Source organism: Aphis gossypii, unplaced genomic scaffold (assembly GCF_020184175.1).
Source record: "Aphis gossypii isolate Hap1 unplaced genomic scaffold, ASM2018417v2 Contig00373, whole genome shotgun sequence".
NCBI classification, from domain to species: domain Eukaryota; kingdom Metazoa; phylum Arthropoda; class Insecta; order Hemiptera; family Aphididae; genus Aphis; species Aphis gossypii.
This window is the reverse complement of record NW_026083083.1, coordinates 13,290-34,024: the sequence shown is the minus strand read 5'-3', so window position 1 is coordinate 34,024 and position 20,735 is coordinate 13,290. Positions and strand designations below refer to the sequence as shown.

Genomic DNA, 20,735 nt, shown 5'->3' with positions numbered 1-20,735 from the left:
TCCCTGTTTGAGCACTTCTATTATTTTTTTCTGGACAACCCTTATTACTTAGGGGTATGAAAAATAGATGTTAGCCGATTATCATACCTACTGAATATGAACAAAAAATTTCATCAAAATCGGTCAAGCCATTTCGGAGGAGTATGGCAACGAAAACTGTGACACGAGAATTTTATATATTAGATAATATAGTGTGTCTTCATGTTTGCTGTTTATCGACTTTCGTAATCGCTGCCGTTATCGATAAAATATAATGACAATAAATGTATGAATATAAATATAGAGCATACACGTCGCACAATAATGTTTTATTCGACCGCAATTAGTAGAACACGAGATTACACGATAACGGATTTCGGGTATTTTAAAAGTAAGTTGTTTATAATCATAGTTCATACACAACGATTGTAGCTCACAGTGAGACGTTAGTTATAGTGTTATACAAACACGCCGTTAGAAATAACATCAAAATGGACATTCGAAAGTTTTTCAAAAAACCACGGCTAGAAAATGATGAGATAGTAAGTACATGATATTTATATCTGATTCATTCCCACGTCTAGCATTCCAGTATGAGCCCGATATTGAATATTATGCTCATTCAAAAGTGATAATTAGTGCTATGGACAAGGAATGTCCGCATTGTCATGCTCTGAAATTCAAAAATGAGCCAGCTGGGATGTGTTGCGCATCAGGAAAAGTGCAACTACCTGAAATTGAAACATCACCTGAACCATTGATCGGCTTATTCATCGGCACGGATCCAGATTCTAACGAGTTCCTGAAGTCAATTCGAAGATTCAATTCATGCTTTCAAATGACATCGTTCGGAGCAACAGAAATAGTTCGAAATACTAATGCAAATGGTCAACAATTCAATTCTACATTCAAAATCAGAGGCCAAGTTTATCATAAAATGGGCTCACTGCTACCAATGCCAAACGAACCACATAAATTCTTACAAATATACTTTATGAGCGGCGATGATTCCGGAAGCGCACTTGCCAATCGCGTGAATGCACGTTGTTATTATAATAACCTTGATTCATTTTATGCCAGGCGCATCGTCGGCGAGCTAGATGCTCTTTTGAACGAGCACAACGAGTTGTTGAAAATATCCAAATCACATATGCACCAATTACAAAGCGATAATCACGCTATCGTCATTAATCCTGATAAAACACCAGCTGGAGAGCATTTTCGTAGATTGCACCCGTTGTTGATGATGTTGCTGGAATCATGGTTGGCGATTATACAGCTGCACGAGAAATTGTGATTCGTAGAAGAAATAATAACTTTCAGTTCAATGCTGACACACATCGTTCATATGACGCTCTCCAATATCCGCTAATATTCTGGAAGGGACAAGACGGATATTGCATAAACATAAAACAACGAGATCCCGTATCAGGTACTTCATTGATTATTAATTTGATCATTAATCATTTAACAAAACAATTAAATTATTGAACGTAATAAATTTAAATTAATTTTTATGAACAAATATTACAGGAGTTGAAACAAACAAGAACGTTAGCTCAAAAGGATTCTTATGCGTACCGATTAATGATTAGACGTGGCCTGGACAACGTCATTTTACGATGTCGTGAGCTTTTTCAACAATTCATGGTCGACATGTACGCGAAGATTGAGAGCGAACGACTACGATACTTACGATATAATCAACAAAAGCTGCGCGCGGAAGAGTACATTCATTTGCGAGACGCTATCAACAACAACGCCGACGTCGCCGAAATTGGTAACCATGTCATTTTACCATCATCGTACGTAGGCAGTCCACGTCATTTGCAAGAATATATACAGGATGCTCTGACTTACATGCGCGAATATGGACGACCATGTTTATTTTTCACGTTCACATGTAATCCAAAATGGCCAGAGATTACATCTTTGCTACTGCCTGGCCAAAATGCAATACATCGCCATGACATTACAGCACGTGTGTTCAGACAAAAGTTGAAGTCTTTAATAAGTTTCATTACTAAATCACATGTATTTCCTTCAGTAATAGTGTTGCAGATTCCATTGAATATTGTATGAATGATTTGAAACTATCAGAGTTTCAAGGAGCAGAAGCAACAATTAAATTTTGCCGTTTAATAAACAATATATTTGATGTACTGAATACTAGAAATTTTTTAAGTAAAAACACTTACAACAAACCTATTAATGAAAAAAATAAACAATCAATTAAACAATTCATGAATGAAGGAATAATGTACATCGAAAAATTAGAATGTCTAGAAATAAGGTCAAATAATGAAGTAACGATAAAATTAATATTACAATCAAATAGAAGGACAGGATTTGAAGGATTAATATTATACCTTAAATCTTTAACACATTTAACTTACGATATTATTAATGGAGGTAAATTTAAGCTACAAGTTCAGCCAAGACCATTTGGAGATGTTATTTTCTGCTATAAGAGCTTAAGGAGGCTTCAATAATAATCCGACTGTGACACAGTTTGAAGCTGCATATAAAGCACTTCTAGTCAACGCTGAAATTAAATCGAACACAAGTGCTAATTGTCTTGCACGAGATAATACATGTATATTAAAAATATCTAGTTTAAAAAAAAAGTCACCAACCGAAGGCCAAGATGTGGTACTTGATTTATTATGTGCAGCTGGGAGTTAACATATTTTAGAAGATGAAGATGAACTATTAACAGTATACCAAAATTCCAATTATATTAAAGATGTAGAGGATATATCGCTGGATTTGTGGTGAGATCCATTTTAAAACGTATTCAGTTTAAAGTTTGTGCTAAAGAAATAAAATCACATGAAACAAATTCACTATAAATGAATAAAAAAAATAGAGGTGGTTTTACAATGGCCAATGCTGATGTAGTTAGTATATGGCAGGTTGCAGAACGTACAGTCAGAGAATATTCCATAAATTCTAACCACACAAGTATTGACAAATATTTTTTTAATTTAACAAATCACTTTATGGATCAAGAACCACTCAATTACCATTTGATACAGATGATTAGGTTAATACATAAAACATTTATATATTAACACAACTTCAAATAAAATAGATAAAAGAGTAAGAAGGTTATTTACAAAACTAATCCACTTCAACACCAGTGAAAAAATCTACCGCAAGGAAACACTTAGTTTTAAAATATTATTGTAGTGAGATTTATTTTTAAACAATTGTCACCAATGTAAAATAAATTTGTTACACTTATTATTTATTTGTTATTTGTTATTAAACTAAATAATATATTAACTAAGTTTATAAAACTTTAATTTTTTAAATAAACTATTATTAATAACTAAAGAATAAAGTACCATTTTTACTTACTTGTGTGAATGTACACCGCATAAATGCATAATATAATAATTATAGTAGTAGTAGGTTACTTCAATGATTACAGACATACTAGAATACTAGATTAAAATATAATACTGCCCAAAACGGCCAAAACAATATAGGTATACAGAAATAGAACGACTTCATTAGTTCAATAATAATATTATGTAATAATATGGCACAAAAATAAAATATTTCAAAGACTATTTAAAATATTTTTGCTTATATCGTCTTTGGTATTTCTAACATAGCGCTTTCTCTCTCGCACATCTCTTTGATTCACGTATCTTTCTCTATGCGTGGTCCATTTTTTATAGGTATATGGTCCTATGCTGCCTGTATACATTTTAATCAGTGTCCATTCTGATTGTTCTATTCTGTGATATTATATTCGAGTCATCACGCAGAAGAACTAATATTATCAAATTATTGTACATGTACCATATTACCGTACTCATATATTCAACAGTTATCAGATAACGCTATCTATCCCTGTTGTAGAAATGTTATCACATATTACCGGTATATCACCACTTATATTTGAAAAATTATAGTATAATAAGCATATTGTAGAGTAACAATATAGTCTGTCGCCTCGAAAGTATTAAATAATCAAATTTGTAAAGAATGTATTGATAGTAGACACATTAGCCCCGATATACATTAACGCTGTGTCCTAGCCTATATTTAGTACTTTCAAATAAATGTCTACAAATTCGCATCATCTGCTTAATGTATTCACTTATAGCTCTGATTATATTCTGATAGTTTCCTATCATTAGGATATTTATTCAATTAACAAATAGTCTAAGGATGCCACAGACTCTTAATAATGTTTTTATAGTATATACTATTATACCATTATTTCTATTGTATACATGTCCTTATATATCACTGAGTGGAGTCATGGTGAAAAACGTAAAATACAATCACATCTTTAGGAGTATATAAATCATATGTATTGTATATATTTTATATATATTGTATATGATATTCATAATTTTATGTAATTAAGGTATCATTTTTATATAATGTATACATAGTAGGGGAAAAATATATGATATATTTACAATTTTATGTGATGAAGATACCATTTTTTAAGGCAAATAATTTATACAATGTACATTGTTGTGGATTAAAATCCATATGAAAAATACAACATGGTAGTGTTTTTCCGTTCAATTGACAAGCCATGAACAATCTAAGTTTTTCAAGTTGAAGACTGTAGCGTGTGGCATAAACTTTTAGATAATTTGTTGTTTCTGTAAACCTTTAACGTAAATTCTATCGAATTTTAATGACTGAAATAGTTTCTGTATTTATCCATACTCGACATCGCCGTATTCCAATGATAATCCATGCTGCAGCATGTAAATAAATGCAGCAATAATACGTCAAGACGTACACCGATTGTAAAGAAACTCACCAAAAGCAATCAATCATTTCTACGCTCTTTAAAAGTTCTATAATCATGGATGAAATGTATTTGGACGTAGCTGGCGGATATGAAGAAGATTGCAAAATAACTCAAATGCAGTACCACTCTTTTCTTCTGTATTCGACTACAGCTTTATCCAATAACGATGAAATTAGAATATCTATTAAAAATATGGACGCCTTGCGAGAGCTATCTTTACATTGAAGGAAAATTAAATATACCTGCAGATATTACAGCAGAGAAGGGTGAATTCAACTTTACAAATAATGGCTTAGCGTTTTTATTTTCTGAAATCCGATATGAAATTAACGGAGTGGAAATACAAAAATTAAAATCTCCTGGAATATCTTCGAGTCTTAAAGGTTTTTGCTCACTCACTCCGAGTGAATTGAACAATCTACAAAATGCTGCTTGGGACGTAGATATGGATGCCAGTGATAATAAACATTTCATGTTAAATAACAAATTCACTGGTTGTATCCCACTCAAACACTTGTTTGGATTTTGTGAAGACTATAAAAAAATACTACTCAACTGTAATCAACAAATAATTTAAACAGATCATCTACAGATTTGATGCGATGTACGTTTTGGCGACAATTCCTAATGAAAAACTTAAAAAAGTAGCCATTGAATTAAATAAAACTATTTGGAAGATGCCCATCATCAGAGTTAGTGATAAAGAAAAAATATAACTGTTAAAAGTATTATACTCTCGTAAACCAGTTGCGTGTGCGTTCAGAAATTGGGACTTGAGCGAGTATCCAGTTCTCCCTCAGAACACTTCTCATTCATGGACGGTAAAATCAAGCAGTTTGTTGGAGAAACCTAGATTTGCATTAATTGGACTTCAAACCGATCGAAAAAATAATATATTTAATCCATCAGGACGATAAGATCACTGCTATTTGAAAAACCTAAAAGTACATTTAAACTCTGAAGTATATCCATATGAAGATTTTCGTGCAGATTTCACAAACAACGTTACTGCCATATTGTACAAGGCATAATATGATGAATTCCAGAAATCGTACTACGAGAGAGAGAGTATAGTGACCCTTTACTTCCTAAAAATATTTTTCAACAATTTGTACCAATCATAGTCGTGGATTTATCACGACAGAATGACAACGTAAAATCATCGACTGTAGATTTACGAATTGAATTCGAAACAGACAAAGCCATTCCAGCAAAAACCGCAGCTTATTGTCTCATTTTACACGATCAAATTATAACTTATAACCCGTTTAATGGCGATGAAAGAAAATTGTAAATAATTGGTAAAAATAAAAAATTTTTTTTTTTTAAAACATATGATGTTGTTTTTATTTAATTATTCACCATATTAAAATATAATTATAAACATTTTTTTTTCTGATTATATTACAATAAAATATTATATAATTAATTATTTCAGATAACTTAATCTACGGCTTGCCTTTGCCTTTCACGCGCTACAAATACTCTTGTCCTCGGTCTGTTGACTTCAGCATAAAAAAAAAATGTGGTTTAAGTATACAACATTATGTAAAATATATTAGTATTACCTCGGTTTCGGGTGAAGAAGATAACCAGCCCCTTGCCAATTGTTTGAGTGCTTTAATCTTTATATCTGCTTTTAAGCAAGTACCTTGGACTGAAATACGTTCTTTTAATTTCTTGACCTCAATGTGCTCCAGATAATCCTCAGCATCGCTAATTTTTGTATCTTTGGGTAACGGCATTTCCTTCCCCAGAAACATTGAAATCTTACAGGCCTGAAGCAATGAAGCAGACCGGACATAAATATTTTTCATCTGAATAACTTCTTCCATGGCATCGCTCAATTGTAAAATCTTTTTAACATTCTCCTTAGTTAACTGCACATTTTGGTCTTGCTGCAAGCATTTGATTGACAGAATGTTGACACCGTTGAATTCCTCTATTGCCATCAATTTAAATTCCTTTAACAGTAAGTGCGATGGAAGTCTAAAGTTTGCGGTGTTAAGAAGTGTATTTAGGGATTGAAACAATTCCACACTCATTTTCGCGCATTGAGAGTTACTTGTAATACAAACAACACAATAATTAAACAAAAGTTCCGGATCTAAGTCAATATGTATATAAACATTGCTATCAATAAAGAATGTGTTACAGTCGATCAGATTATTAACCATTATGAAACGCTGAAAAACACTGAAGGTTAAGCGTAGAAATTGTTACAACTTGAAGAGCGGGTTACGACTGACTTGTCATAAAATCGTGCCATCCTTTTTATGCAGTGCTATCGAACGCTTGTTTAGAGCGGGGATGAATTCCTACTTTTTAGTCAGGATGGAGTAAAAAACTCATATGATGTACAACAGGGTTATGGAACGAAACATAGTGGGGGTATGGATAACAAATATTATGTTATAAAAGAATATTTATTATCATTAACAAGATATTATTATTAATAATTATAAAAAGACTTTTGTAATGGAGTGAGTAGATAGTTCAGCTGACTTGCCGTCTATGAAGTCGGAAAGAGATGGTAGGTAGGATGGCTGTCTGTTAAAATACGTAGGACCATCATTTTCATCGACAGCCTATAAAATATAATTATTATTTTTTTTTCTTTCATAAAAATTATATACGACATACGCGTATTGGCCTTGGTTTGGTTTTCCGAATCGGAGCCCATACTGTCTCTAATGGATTCATTGAATGTGTTACTAAATATTCTCTGAGGCGCTTTTCCTCGTCAACACTCTCAGAATAAAATAAAATGTAATACTTAAATATTTTTTCTGATTCTATTTATAGAATAGAAATGTATTTAATAAATTTATTTACTCGTGACTGTGATGGATCGTCTTCATTATATCTTAGCAACGGAGACATACTTGAGTATCTTGGTGGTGAAGGTTGTAGCATTTCTATATCAAAGACTTCAGTATAAAACTAAAATAAATAAAAATCAGTAATTGAAATAAAAATGTTTATAATATGTTTCACCATTAATTCCTCAACATCGTGCATCTCTTTTCTCTTGGTTGGTGAAATAAATTCTGACGGGGTATCAACTATCTAATTTAATGCATATGTTAAATATTTTTATTAATAATTTCAAAATATATTCTTACTTTTAACGAATTCTTCGATTTTGTTATCCAATTGATTGCAAGCTGTTCAGTTGCAAATAATATTACTTGGGTTAAAAAACTCTGTTTGTTCTTTGGTATATGTTTCGCGATTAATTCAATATGAATTCCTTTGGTTATTGAAATAACTTCATCGAGTGTAGCGGATTTATCAATATTAAAATCAGTTTTAAAGTATTCGGATATTTGCTCAAGTCGATTTAAAATATTAAGTCTTACTATATTTATTATTCTTGATACGGTTTCAAAAATGATCCACTCTAAATCTTGAATTGTCATAAGATCTCTTCTATTCAATAAAATTCTACATCCGATTGTTTCTTTAGACTCTACGACTAATACATGCTCTCCCCTATATACCATACTTGTGATCAAAACCGATTCACATTCCAAAAAAGTGAATTTTTTATATTTCACAGCGGAATTGAGAATGTGGGATAAAATATTACCCATCAATGAATAAATACGCTTCAAGAAGTCTGGAGAAATATTTACATACGGTGCCGGTGTAATTATTCTCAACACAATATTAAATTTATCTTTTTGGATCGAATCCACATCGGATAATCATCAAACATCTTAAAAACTTGCGATTTTCAAAGTCAATTGTGAAATTTTTACAATCGATGAGTTCGGACGGCGATGTAGGTGCAACATATTTATACAAACGGTTCATTTCACTTATTGGCCCTGCCATATTAATACCGTTAAGGTGTGATTCCTCAGGATGCGATTGTAGACACGCGACTCGTGCGGCTGACGCAGTGCGACCGAAATTTCGGCCGCACCAGCCGCACGGCTCAATGACGGATTCCCTACAATACAAATGTTGACGCACGAGACGCGCGGCTGCCGGATAGTCCAACATTCGTCCAAGCACGTGTGATCAGTTAACAAGTGCTACGTAATACATACTAGTGAAATATTTTTATTATAAAACCAGACATGTTACGAAGTCGAAAAAAAAAATGCTCATCAAACTACTTCTTTTAGAAGAGATCAACGAAGAAGAAACAATACTCGAACATGCCATTAAAATATATAACACGAAAAATACCCACGATTTGTTTCTCACCAGAAAAATTGAAGGGTTTTATAGCATTTTAATTGAAAAACATTTGTTTAAAGATGAACAAAAATTTAGAGAATTTTTTCGATTGAGTTACGATCAATTTAACTATGTTTTAAATATTATTGTTGATGATATCAAAACCAATCCTAGCAATCGTGTCAGACAGCCCATTACACCAGGCGAAAAATTATCAATTACATTAAGGTAAGATTATGTGACTATTATTCCATCAGAAATAAACCCTTTTTTTTTTAAACAACATGTTATATAAATGATGTATAATCACATTTATGGAAATGTATGCACTTCATAACATTTCCTACAAATAATAAAAATTAAAAAATACAAAACAAAAAAATAATGTTTTAATGACAACGCATCATACAACTTGTAATAATAAATAAAAACAAAAAATATTAATGTATGTAATTAAACAAAAGTTAAATTTTTAAAAATTTTCGAAAACAATACAAAATAATAAAATAAACAAAACAAATCAATACCTTATTGTATTATATTAAAAATACCAACATTAAAAAAAAATTACTGGTTTGGTATAATCTCAATTATTTGATGATTGAGGCCAATAATCACCGGATAGATCCGTATATTCACTATCTAATGATGTTCATGTGGAATAATCTCCTATACCGAGGTATGAATTTTCAAATCGGTTTTCTGGAGGACAAAGATGCACAGATTTTGGAAATTCATAACTTGTAGAAGGCCGAGTTGGAACTTGAGAAGCTGGCATATTATCTTTTTGATAATTATTTTTTAGCTCTAGTTCACTAACAATACTTAATATATCCAATTTTGCTTTTACTTTTAATTTTAGAGAAAATTGTTTTACTGTTAACGCCATACTTTTAAAAAAGGCGTCGATTGGATCGTCGTCTTCAATTTTTGTCAGTTCTTCCATCAACTTGTTCCTTTCTTGGCTTCTTTTGTTTAAAACTTCTATTAAGGCATCACTTCGCTTCACTTTTTTGTTTGTTTTTGAATCAGTGGTCAGTTTTTGTTTGGTGGTTTCATGTTCAAGCATCAAAGACGATGGCTGTGGTTCATTTTCCTCAACGTTTTTTTCACTCAGCATACTATCATTAAATATTTCTGTTTCGTTAGCAGCATCAGTGTGATCGTCTTCGTCTATATCTTCTTCATTTAATAATATATTAGACACACTCCTGTAAATAATAATTTTTATTATTTATCAATCCCTTTGCACCTAGCTAGATAAGCTCGGTGAAAAAATATCTTACGGTCTTTCATAAGCTGCCACGTCAAGAAAGATAAAATATCAGCGAGCTGCCACTTGGTGGGCTTATTTTTTGCAGCTGATCCAGTACTCAAATTTCTGCTTCTTTTTTTTCTATTGTACGTATCTTTTATGTTACGCCAACGCTTTTTGCAATCATCAACTATACGACAACCAAAAAATGTCGATGAAAAACTAAATTAATATCCAGTTCGAGTAAAAAAAAAAAACAACATATTACATAATAATAACTACACGACGGTGTGTGAAAAGCAGAAGTTGTCCATTTTAACTGTGTAACTTAATGATATCACAACAAAAACCCTTCGTAAACTACGTGTAAAAATAGCTAAGTAAAAAAAAAAATATTAGATCTTTGAGCAGTGGCGTATAAGTAGGCTTCAATTTCTGGCGAAGCACAGAAATATTTTGATTTTTAACCCCTAACTAACTTCGTTTGAAAATCCCCATCCACACGAAAAAACACACATTTTTATTGTCTTATTCCATAATTTATTATTACGTTAATTTCCTTATATATATATTATTTATATACATTGTTTATCGTCAAGACAAGAAAATTTTCCATATAAAATGTAAAATATCATATTTATTTTTGTCATACAATGAATTGTATTTAGGAATTTCCTATATGATATACATCGTATATTTATAATTTATAAAATCAAGTATTTATTTGTGTACTATATTTAAATTTAGACCGTAGAATAATATGGAAAAAATGTAAATCAGACGATCTTATAGCAATACTACTTCATATTTATATATTCTGTAATTATATAATTAATGGATTGTTTTAATTTTAACAGATATATGGCTACAGGAGAATCATTACGATCTTTAGGATTTGCATTTCGAATATCTCAGAGTTATATAACTCGTATTATACAGTTGGTCTTAAAAAGTTTAAGCTTACGATTGCCTGGTATATTATTAAAATCTCCATCGAAAGAAGATTTGATTCAAATTGCTCGTGATTTTTTGGGAAAATGGAATTTTCCCAATTGTGTAGGTTCAATCGATGGGAAATATATACAAATATTTTGTCCAGGAAAGAGTGGTACATTATTTTTCAACTACAAAGACTTTTTTTCTATTGTTTTACTAGCTATAGTTGATGCAAACTGTAAATTTATTTACGTCGATATTGGTTCGTATTTAAAGTTTAGCTACGCGGAGTGGAGTGGTACGGGGTTACCCCGCAAAATGTTTGTCCACTACTCCGCTTGTCAAAACTTTGAATAAGTATAACTCATAAACTACTCACCCTAAATTTGTTTTTTAGGTATCGAATTACTCAGAAAATTATTCTGCTTTGGAATATGAAATTAAAAATCTATGTTGTCATTCAAAAAAGTAAAAAACTTAAAAAATTATAAGGATAAAAAATATTTAAAAATATAATTTTTGTATAAAAATGTTGTTTTTTTAACAATTTGAAACTATGTAAAAACATGTATAATTTTAGAAATAATGAGTGTTGTTTGATAAAAGAATCACCCTGTATTATAAATTGATTTAGCAAAAAAAAAAATACCACTTACCACTTTTTGTTTTTAAAACAGATGATATTATCTCCTTCCAAATATTTTCCCTCACCTGTAGGTCTTTATATTCTGGGAGTTTTAAGTCGAACAAGCATGGATGTTGACTTACACATTCAGCTAAAACCGTGTCTTCTTCCAAAGAAAATGAAATTTTCGAGGACATTTTTTTAAAAAAAATTGCAAAACGTACAATATCGAAAAAAAAGTTGAGTGGTCATCAGTCGCGCGGCTGGTGCGTTTTGACTGCCTCCGGAGCGGTCGCAATCGCTCGTCGTCAGTCGTATGCGATTGTCGCGCACGGCTACGGCGGTGTAGGGAAACTAAACAATATGAAAATGGACAAACCAGTGCCGAAATTTCGGTCGCACTGCGTCAGCCGCACGAGTCGCGCGTCTACAATCGCATCCTAAGGAATCACACCTTAAAGTTAAACCGAGATTTACAACTTGACACTGTTAAAACAAAACTATGACTGAATATTAGCGCTTAATTATTAATCGTCATTAAAATTATTATTATTATGAATGGTGGGGGATGATTGAGTTCTGTAAGTTATGTGTCAACTGTTAGTGGGGGTTAGTGGGGGGGGGTTATATTTAGTACGTATACATATATATAGGAAGGAATGGCGGGACTGGTTGCGGTTGCGACATCTATTGCTGGGCGGATGGTGGTGGTAATGTGGCGGTGGTGGAACCTTGGGCGAGTGGCGGGTGGCGGTTCGGGTGGTGGGTGGCGTTGGTGGTGTTTGAACTGTCTATTTATATCTACTGGTATATTAAACAGTATATTAAACTAGGTATATTAAACAATTCTTTAGTAAGCAAACTCTTAAATTTTAAAGTTTTGATTCAAAAAAATTTTTCCTAACGCAGGCTTCCTTTGTGTTAAAGGTTATATGGTTAATGTATCAAATACGATGATACGATTACTTTATTTTCATATATACCGCCAACAGCTGTACTATTCAGTGTGATATCGCCTAGCGGTGGGCGGAGTCACCAACCGCACATTCATTTGGCCGCGACTATAGGTTGATTTTTTTATATTCTCTCCAAGATTTCGTTTCCTTTTCTTTAATATTATTTCATTTTTAGCCGGTCTTCCTGACGGTAAACGTTTACTACCTCTGGTTATTAATGGTAAACATCTTGCTATTGTAGTTGGCTGTACTCTGATTGCTGCTCCTGACCTATTCCTCAATTGTACTGCTTGGTTTCCTGCTGTATGTAAAAATGATTCCCAATTACCTTTACTTTTATTTATTTTTAATCTTGTTTCTAATGTTTTAAGGCCAGATGAAGATGATCCACAATTTTGATGAATTTCTTTGAATAAATAAATTATATAGATTCTTGAGGTACTTGTTGTGAATTAGTTGTGTTCGTTGTAGCTGCAATAATATTTTGATTTGTTAAGGTTGTATTGTTTGAAATGATATTGTTAATTTGAACAGATTCTTCATTATTTATATTTTTTGTAATTGCAACATTAGAATCCAAAAGAAATGACTGAAAAAATTCTTCCGGTAGAGCTTTATCTCCATCTGCCAATAAAGCAATGTTATATCTAACGCTAGGTGTTACAGCAGGAAAATTTTGTGATAGTGTATCAAAATGCATGTAAATAGCACATTGGTGAATACAAAACTGTCCAAATTTACCCTTATTACAAGAACAAATCCCAATTTGCATGTTAACATTGAATGACTTTTCTTTATATTGAACAGTATATTCACAGTCCTTTACTTTTGGTATGTCTTCTTTGTTTATTTCCATAACTTTATTTATTGAGTTTTCAAAAAAAGGTGTGCATTATGACTTCGGAAGTTTGAAAATTCTCTCAATCTACGACGATAATATTCTTCTAAAGTGGTACATACAAAATCAATTAAAGCAATCACATTATATGCTTTTACCCTTGATAAGACAGTATCCTTAAATATTCGTACGGTGATTTCTGAAAAATTATTTGTATGATGTCCATGACAAGAAACATCTCTCCATGCGATACACCATTTTTCTCGAGTCTAACAATGGTCCTGTAAATATTTTGTCCAGTTCTCATATTTTGAATTAGGTATATATTGCTTTTTCAAATGCTTCTTTAGCCAACACTTTGGGTTTGGATTCTGCATAAACAGTATTTTGAAATGATCGCATTAATTCTATTCTATCCTCTTTTATTATTTGATGTTTACTGTCCCAACACCACCTCCATACAGCTTGACAAACGTGAAAAATACATAGCAAATTTTTACGTTCAGGCCATGTTTTTTCTAATGCGTTAATTTCGGCAGTAGCACAATCAGTCATAAATAGCTGAGGGTAACCATTTCCACCAAAAGAATCATCCAGTAAACTTTTCACTAAACCAAAACCTGTACTATATGAAATGTAACTTTAACCTATATTTAAAATAAATTGTTTTGTTTATTTTTTTTTTTTAATTTAATAAATTATAGATATATTATTTAACTTTAAAAACTGCTGTAAAATACCTTTGGTTATATTAAATGGCTAAAGGAACTGCACCTGCTGCACATGGTGCCATCATAAATGTGATACAGTGATTTTCTGCATCACAAGCACTTGTACTGTCCACAAATACTATTTGTCCTGAGGTCTTTAATTTATGTGCTCTTTTCATAAGTGGAGTAATAATAACAACAGAAAATGGGTCTTTTAAAAATTTTATAGAAATACTTTGCTTTTCATAAATAATTTGCTCTTCTTCAAGTTTCTAAAATTATTGTGTTATAATATATTATCTATTAATAAGAAAGTATTTACTAAATAATTAAATAACTAAAAAATATCAATTATATTTAAATTATTAATGACAATAATATTACATATGTGAATGTTGTTACTAACAATGTAAATAGGTATTTAAAAAGATATTATTATTATTATTATTTTATAAATGTTAGGTACTAAGTTAAAACCAAAATTAAACATATTTATTATACAGATACTTGCACAAGTATTGATTAACAACATTATTTTGCTGTAATTGAGTAAGTTAAAATTGTATTCAAATTATTATAATTCAAAATAATCACTATAGTATGTTTAGTAGGTATACAAAAAGATATTTATTGTTTTGGTAAATTAAATAAATATTAACACTTAAAATGGCAATAATTTAACATTAGTACTGTTCGCGTTTATATGTCATGGTGTTGCATTCGTTTTTGTTTTCGTGCGATGCACTGCGTTGCGTATCGGTGCGTTGCGTAGCCGCGGTCATTGTCGGAGGCGGCGATAAGCCTCCGTGTGCGACAGACCGGTTAAATGTTCGTTGTGTTTTAACATTTTGAATTTTCGGTTATGTTGTCAGTAAAAGTTAAAGTCATGCTCTCAGTGCCACAAGTTTTCTTAAGTTTGCGTGTTTGTCCAGTTTTGTGTGGTGGCACTGAGACACTTATCTTCATTTTGTAGTGTCCGGCGGCATAGCCTTCGTGGTGAATGTCGTCGGCACCGTCGTTCTCTTGTCGCTTACTTCTCGTGGTGTCCACATCAATTCGTTTATGTTCCTGTGTCTACAGCCATTTTCTCATTGAAAAACACGTTTTTGTCACCTCTTTGTTTTTGTGAATCGACCGTCTGGTAAAGTATCGTTCGAGGCAATTTAATATTGTCCAGCGTCTAAACTGTTCATTGTTTATTAGTTTGCCAGCGGTCGCCTGTGAATAACGTTGTTTTGTCAATTGTGTCATCGTTTTTGGGCTGCAGAACACAACAAAGTGTTATTTACGTGATCTTTAATTTATAATACTGCGGTGTGCCGTCTTAGGCAGGTTCATCAAAGTTCAGGTACTGTCGCGTTGGGATAAAATCCGCCATCAATCACAATCTTATGTGAGTATTGGTCGACCATATTTGTTTGTTTTCATTGTTTAAGACCGACGGGCCTAGCCGCCAAAGGCTATTTATTATTATATCATATTGTATTAATTTGTTTTAAGTTTCAATTTATTTATTGTGTGCCGTATGGGCCACATATTTTGTCTTTACTATTTTTTATTGTATCAAGTTGTATCAAGTTCATATTTATTTATTGTGTGCCGTATGGGCCACATATTTTCATTGTTAATTTATTCTATAGTTTTATTGTATTCAGTGTGCCTCTATAAGGCCAGCATTATTTTATCATAAATCATTATTATATTTTGTATTTACTGTTATTATATATTCAGCATTTTTCTATTATAAATTGTTATTACACAATCAGAATTATTTTATCATAAATTATTATTATATTATTATCATTGTTATATGAATTATTGTTGTTATATTTTATTATTATAAGGCTCATTTATTTATGTTATTTAAGGCGAACAAGCCAGCCTATTATGTGTAATTAGGCACTTGCCGCGCCAACAAGTACCATAGTACCTAGGTATTATATTCCTATTTTGGACTTTGGAGTTTGAACAAATATAAAAGCCTAAAGTCAAATTAATTGTAATAATAATTTAAAATTATAACACTAGTATAAATTAATGATAAAAAAGATAAAAGACCACAACTACTCAAAATCCTTTTAAATATTTATAATTCAATTCAAATTCAACACATCCATGATGATTGATTAACTATTTTGACCTACATGACTCCTACTTACCTACTAAATTCTCAATTTTGTTTATACCTACTATGCAATAAGTGTGTGTAATCTTCCTTTAAATACCTTTGTTGTAGATCCTTTTTATATAATACCTATAACTTATAGTCTAAACTTTGTAGTAGATATAATTAATGACTTATCTATAGGTACCTCAACTAAAGCTTGACCAGTACTTGGTACCAAATTCTTTAACCTCCATTTATCATGCCAATTTTGAAGTGTCAGATAAGTAGGATTTTTAAATCCGTTTGCCAAATCTTTCAGTGAGAAATTATCTTCTAATTCTAAAGATTTTTTATGGTGTTTTTAGCTTCAGTTATACTCATTCCATCACTAAATACTTCCTCAAATTTTAATTTAATTGTTTGATCTGCTGGTAAAAATCTTAGTGTTGCTGCAGTATCCAGTGTATGATTGTGATTTTCATTTAATTTAATATAAGCAAACAATTCTCTTTGTAATAAATATATTATGATAGATAAAATATAATATTATAGATATTTTATTTTTAATACTAAAATAAAATAGAAATGTTATTTTCAAAATGTTTAATTATGTAATTTGATTTCTACCTTTATAAATGAGTCTTTTTTTCTAGTAAAAGCTGTGTTCTTTTTTATTGTGATGGAAATAGAAGCAGAGCAATCTGAATTTTTAGATATACCTTTTTTATTATCATTATTAGCTACTTTTCTGTAACTACTATGATGACAAATATACACTTTACTGAAATAAATTAAGTTCATTGAAAATTGTAATATACCTATAGTTATAGGTAGTTGATGCATTACTTAAAAATATTTTCTAATTTAATTAAAATTTATCCATATTTTTATTTAAATTAAAAAAAAATAAAATTATGGTTATTAATAATTAATAAAATATTAAAATAACACATTATTATTAGGTACCACTTAGGTATATTAAATAAATAAATTGTATATTCTACAAGAAATTTATAATTAATAACAATATCAAATACAAATGTCAATAAATATAATGATTATATTTATCTATAACAGTAATAGATTATTCTTTCATTGATATGTTTAATATATACAATTTAAGTTGAATATTAGGTTGCTAATAATATGTTAGTTTATACTACATTACCTACTCTATAATAATAACAATATATATATTTGCAAATATTTATAGCCCTTCGATAAGCTGATAACTTGTGGTAGTTTTATATTCAATTTACAATAAGATACCTACACAGAATAATATATTAAAATCAAAAAATATACAATTTCAAAGTCATTTAAATATTTGTATTTCAAATAAAATTTAAAATGTTTTATCTCATAAAAATTGTTAATATTCATTTTAAGGATTCTACACAAGTTTATTGCTACCAGAAAATTTTTTTCGAATCAAAACATTAATTAAATTTAAGAGTTTGCTTTCTAAAGAACTGTTTAATGCATTTAAATGATGATCCAACTTATAAGTTATATACTATTGATTATAAATAACTAAATATACATTGTATGTAGGTGTAGGTAATAATATATATCTAGTAATAAAGTTAATAGTGTATTATGTTGCTATAGCTTGTTTTTAATGAAATGTACTCATTTAGTTATACTACTACTGTTAAATTGTTGAATAGGTTCCAGTAAAAATGTTAATCTAATTAGAACTAATTATAAATTATTACTGTTATTAGAATTAAAATATATGTGTATTAAGTAAATAACACCTATGATGCTACAATCTTTTTACCATTTGGTAATGATCTCCGAACATTCCATTTAGGGCCGGTTCTACCACCTTTAGATAACTCATAGTTAAACTTATCCATCGGATAATTTGACTTATACCGTTCTACAATGTCTAGTTATCCCTGAAGCTGTTGGTAAAGTTATTGGTAACTTGTCAAACAGTATTACTACTGAATAAGTATTTTATCTGGAGGATAATCTATGGTTATATCGAATTATTATCATATTGTGAAGAGATGTTATAAAAACTGTACCTAATACCTATAGAGTTTTACTATAAAATTGATTTAGTTTAAATTCGAGTCTTATATAAGCTTATAATCATTTTTAACAAAAAAAAATGTTTTGTAATTTTGATATTATATCTGATGAAGATGAATACAATATTGAAGATTTGCCGAAACCACGAAAAAAAAGTATTTCGAAATCGAATGGACGATTTAGAAATGTGGGATGATGATGAATTTTTTATGAGATTTAGACTAAAAAAAACCACAGTTATTGAACTTTTATCTAAAATTGAATTTAATTTAAAGTCAAAAACGAACAGGTAAGTAATTTATTGTATATATTTATATGAAGTTATTGTTATAGGTATATTTATACCTAACTATTTCTAAAGTAAATTAGCCATCAGCAAGAGCAGATTAGGCAGTATTATAATTATAAAATCGGGAATTTTTCACATTAGGTTAGCACTTAGCACGTTGACTGACAATCGATTAATTTTACTGCATATTAAATAGTAATCGTCTATTCGTATCTATATTGACACTTTAAAATATTATTACTGCTATAGCAGAATTCTAAATACCTTCCAAAAAGTGGCATTACTGTTATGTCAGTAATATTTCCAATGGTTACTTATGAAAAAAAAAGTTGAGTTGCCCATATTAAGCATATTATTGCGCATTTTGCACTATTGATTATTATTGATAATTATTTCCGTTTTATATATAGGTTCACATAATCACATGATGGTAATTCCATGTGTCAATTTAAACTTTAAAGCATGCCTATTGAACAAAATGGTACTTCCAAGTGTCCGTCAACGTGTTAGGGTGGTTAAAGCTCTAGAGTGGCTAAACGTTTGAGGGAGGGGGGGCATTCATATGTTTCTATATTAAAAATATAAATTAAAATTCTGTTTTAATTTACTTTTCAGAAACCGTGCCATATTGCCTATAACGAAATTGTTATTGACACTTAGGTTTTACGCATTAGGGACAATTTTGCTTGCTGCTGGAGACTTTGTGGGCGTCAGTAAAACTTCAGCCTGTAATATTGTTCGAACAGTTACTGAAGCTATAGCTTTTTTAAGACCGTTGTATATTAAAATGCCAGACCATCATTGTAGTATTCAGGAAACTAGATTAAAATTTTATAATATAGCACGATTTCCAAGAATTATAGGTGCCATTGATTGTACTCATGTCAAACTTCAATCACCTGGTAATTTATTGAACTACTTCATTCATTATTTATTTTTAAATTATATTAAATTAGGCGACTTACTTTTGTTTATATTTTTAGGAGGAAATATAGCAGAAGTGTATAGAAATAGGAAAGGTTATTTTTCATTAAATGTCCAAGTAAGTAGTCGGAGGACCTTCACTTGAGATTCTTGATATAGTTGCGAGATGGCCTGGTTCGACCCATGACCAAGTCATATTTAACAACTCAACAATACATTTTAAATTTGAAACAAACGAAATGGGAGATAATATTTTATCAGGTGATGGAGGTTATGAATGTCGTCCATATATACTAGTTCCATTAATCTCTCCAAATACAAATGCTGAATTATTATACAACGAATCTCAAATAAGAACTCGAAATACAATAGAAAGTTTGTTTGGAGGATGGAAGAGGAGATTCCCAATATTCTCACTTGGTATAAGAACAACACCAGATAGAGCTCAAGCAATAATAGTAGCTACAGCCGTACTACATAATTTGGCTTCAGTATTAGGAGAATCAATACTTCCAATAGACCCAAATATTATGAACCAAGAACCTATACATGAAGAGTGGAATGCACCATTAGCTGTAGAAGAAAGAGGAAATAATAAAACATCTGTTAGAACGAGTTTAATTAGAGACTATTTTTCAAACCTTTAAAATTTAAGAATATTTAAAACAACTAAATATATTTATATATTTTAACTTTAAATGTATACTAGGAAATATTATTTTATTATTATTATATAATTATATCTTAAAATTATTAAATTCCAAAAAGAACTATTAAGTTAGTAAAAAATTTAAATTAGATCAATTATTTTTGAAGCATTTTCATTTTTAAATCATGTTCTTCTTTTAAAAATTGTATCTTAAGATTATGTTCTTCTTTGTTGTAGTCAATCATTTGTTGAAAATATTTTTTTTGCAGGTCTATAAGTTCTTTTTTACTATGAAGCATTTCTGTAGTGCTGGCTGATATCTGTTTTTGATCAGTAGAAGTAGAACTTTTGAATAGTTTCTTATGGCTATTATAAGTTGTATTTTTTTTTATTCCTATTATAACATAGTTTGTGTTAAATTTGTCACATTATAAATTTATAAAT

The 20,735-nt window shown here is 30.4% G+C and overlaps 4 protein-coding genes and 2 pseudogenes across 5 annotated transcripts; 2 read left to right on the top strand and 4 right to left on the bottom strand.

Moving 5' to 3' along the window:
- Positions 1-204: 204 nt before the first annotated feature.
- Positions 205-3,207, top strand: LOC126553922 (uncharacterized). Of its 2 annotated transcripts, XM_050209036.1 has the most exons (3): positions 205-370; positions 430-1,411; positions 1,513-3,207. In XM_050209036.1, the coding sequence occupies exon 2, from the start codon at positions 530-532 to the stop codon at positions 1,274-1,276; it is 747 nt and encodes a 248-aa protein (XP_050064993.1). In that variant the 5' UTR covers positions 205-370; positions 430-529; the 3' UTR covers positions 1,277-1,411; positions 1,513-3,207. The 2 variants fall into 2 exon arrangements, with proteins under 2 accessions (XP_050064993.1, XP_050064994.1); XM_050209037.1 differs by having other exon boundaries at positions 205-1,411.
- Positions 3,208-6,312: 3,105 nt separating this feature from the next.
- LOC126553927 (uncharacterized) lies at positions 6,313-6,945 on the bottom strand. The gene has a single exon (XM_050209041.1). It carries the CDS (start codon positions 6,943-6,945, stop codon positions 6,313-6,315), a length of 633 nt encoding a protein of 210 aa, XP_050064998.1.
- A 909-nt stretch (positions 6,946-7,854) lies between these two features.
- Positions 7,855-8,608, bottom strand: LOC126553926 (uncharacterized; annotated as a pseudogene).
- Positions 8,609-9,611: 1,003 nt separating this feature from the next.
- LOC126553925 (uncharacterized) lies at positions 9,612-11,972 on the bottom strand. Its single transcript, XM_050209039.1, has 3 exons — positions 11,807-11,972; positions 10,246-10,404; positions 9,612-10,138 (listed from the first exon to the last, which is right to left on the bottom strand). The coding sequence occupies exons 1-3, from the start codon at positions 11,970-11,972 to the stop codon at positions 9,612-9,614; spliced, it is 852 nt and encodes a 283-aa protein (XP_050064996.1).
- A 1,180-nt stretch (positions 11,973-13,152) lies between these two features.
- Positions 13,153-18,999, bottom strand: LOC126553924 (uncharacterized; annotated as a pseudogene).
- Positions 19,000-19,881: 882 nt separating this feature from the next.
- On the top strand, positions 19,882-20,289 carry LOC126553923 (uncharacterized). Its single transcript, XM_050209038.1, has one exon. It carries the CDS (start codon positions 19,882-19,884, stop codon positions 20,287-20,289), a length of 408 nt encoding a protein of 135 aa, XP_050064995.1.
- The last annotated feature ends 446 nt before the right edge of the window (positions 20,290-20,735 follow it).

Bases quoted from the DNA above. Each gene is read 5' to 3' on its own strand.
- LOC126553922 (XM_050209036.1), top strand. From the start codon at position 530: ATGATATTTATATCTGATTCATTCCCACGTCTAGCATTCCAGTATGAG.
- LOC126553927 (XM_050209041.1), bottom strand. From the start codon at position 6,945: ATGGTTAATAATCTGATCGACTGTAACACATTCTTTATTGATAGCAAT.
- LOC126553925 (XM_050209039.1), bottom strand. From the start codon at position 11,972: ATGTCCTCGAAAATTTCATTTTCTTTGGAAGAAGACACGGTTTTAGCT. The intron at 10,405-11,806 runs GTAAGTGGTATT...GTTGTCGTATAG, and splicing joins TGTTTTAAAAACAAAAAGTG to TTGATGATTGCAAAAAGCGT. The intron at 10,139-10,245 runs GTAAGATATTTT...TAAATGAAGAAG, and splicing joins GTGGCAGCTTATGAAAGACC to ATATAGACGAAGACGATCAC.
- LOC126553923 (XM_050209038.1), top strand. From the start codon at position 19,882: ATGGGAGATAATATTTTATCAGGTGATGGAGGTTATGAATGTCGTCCA.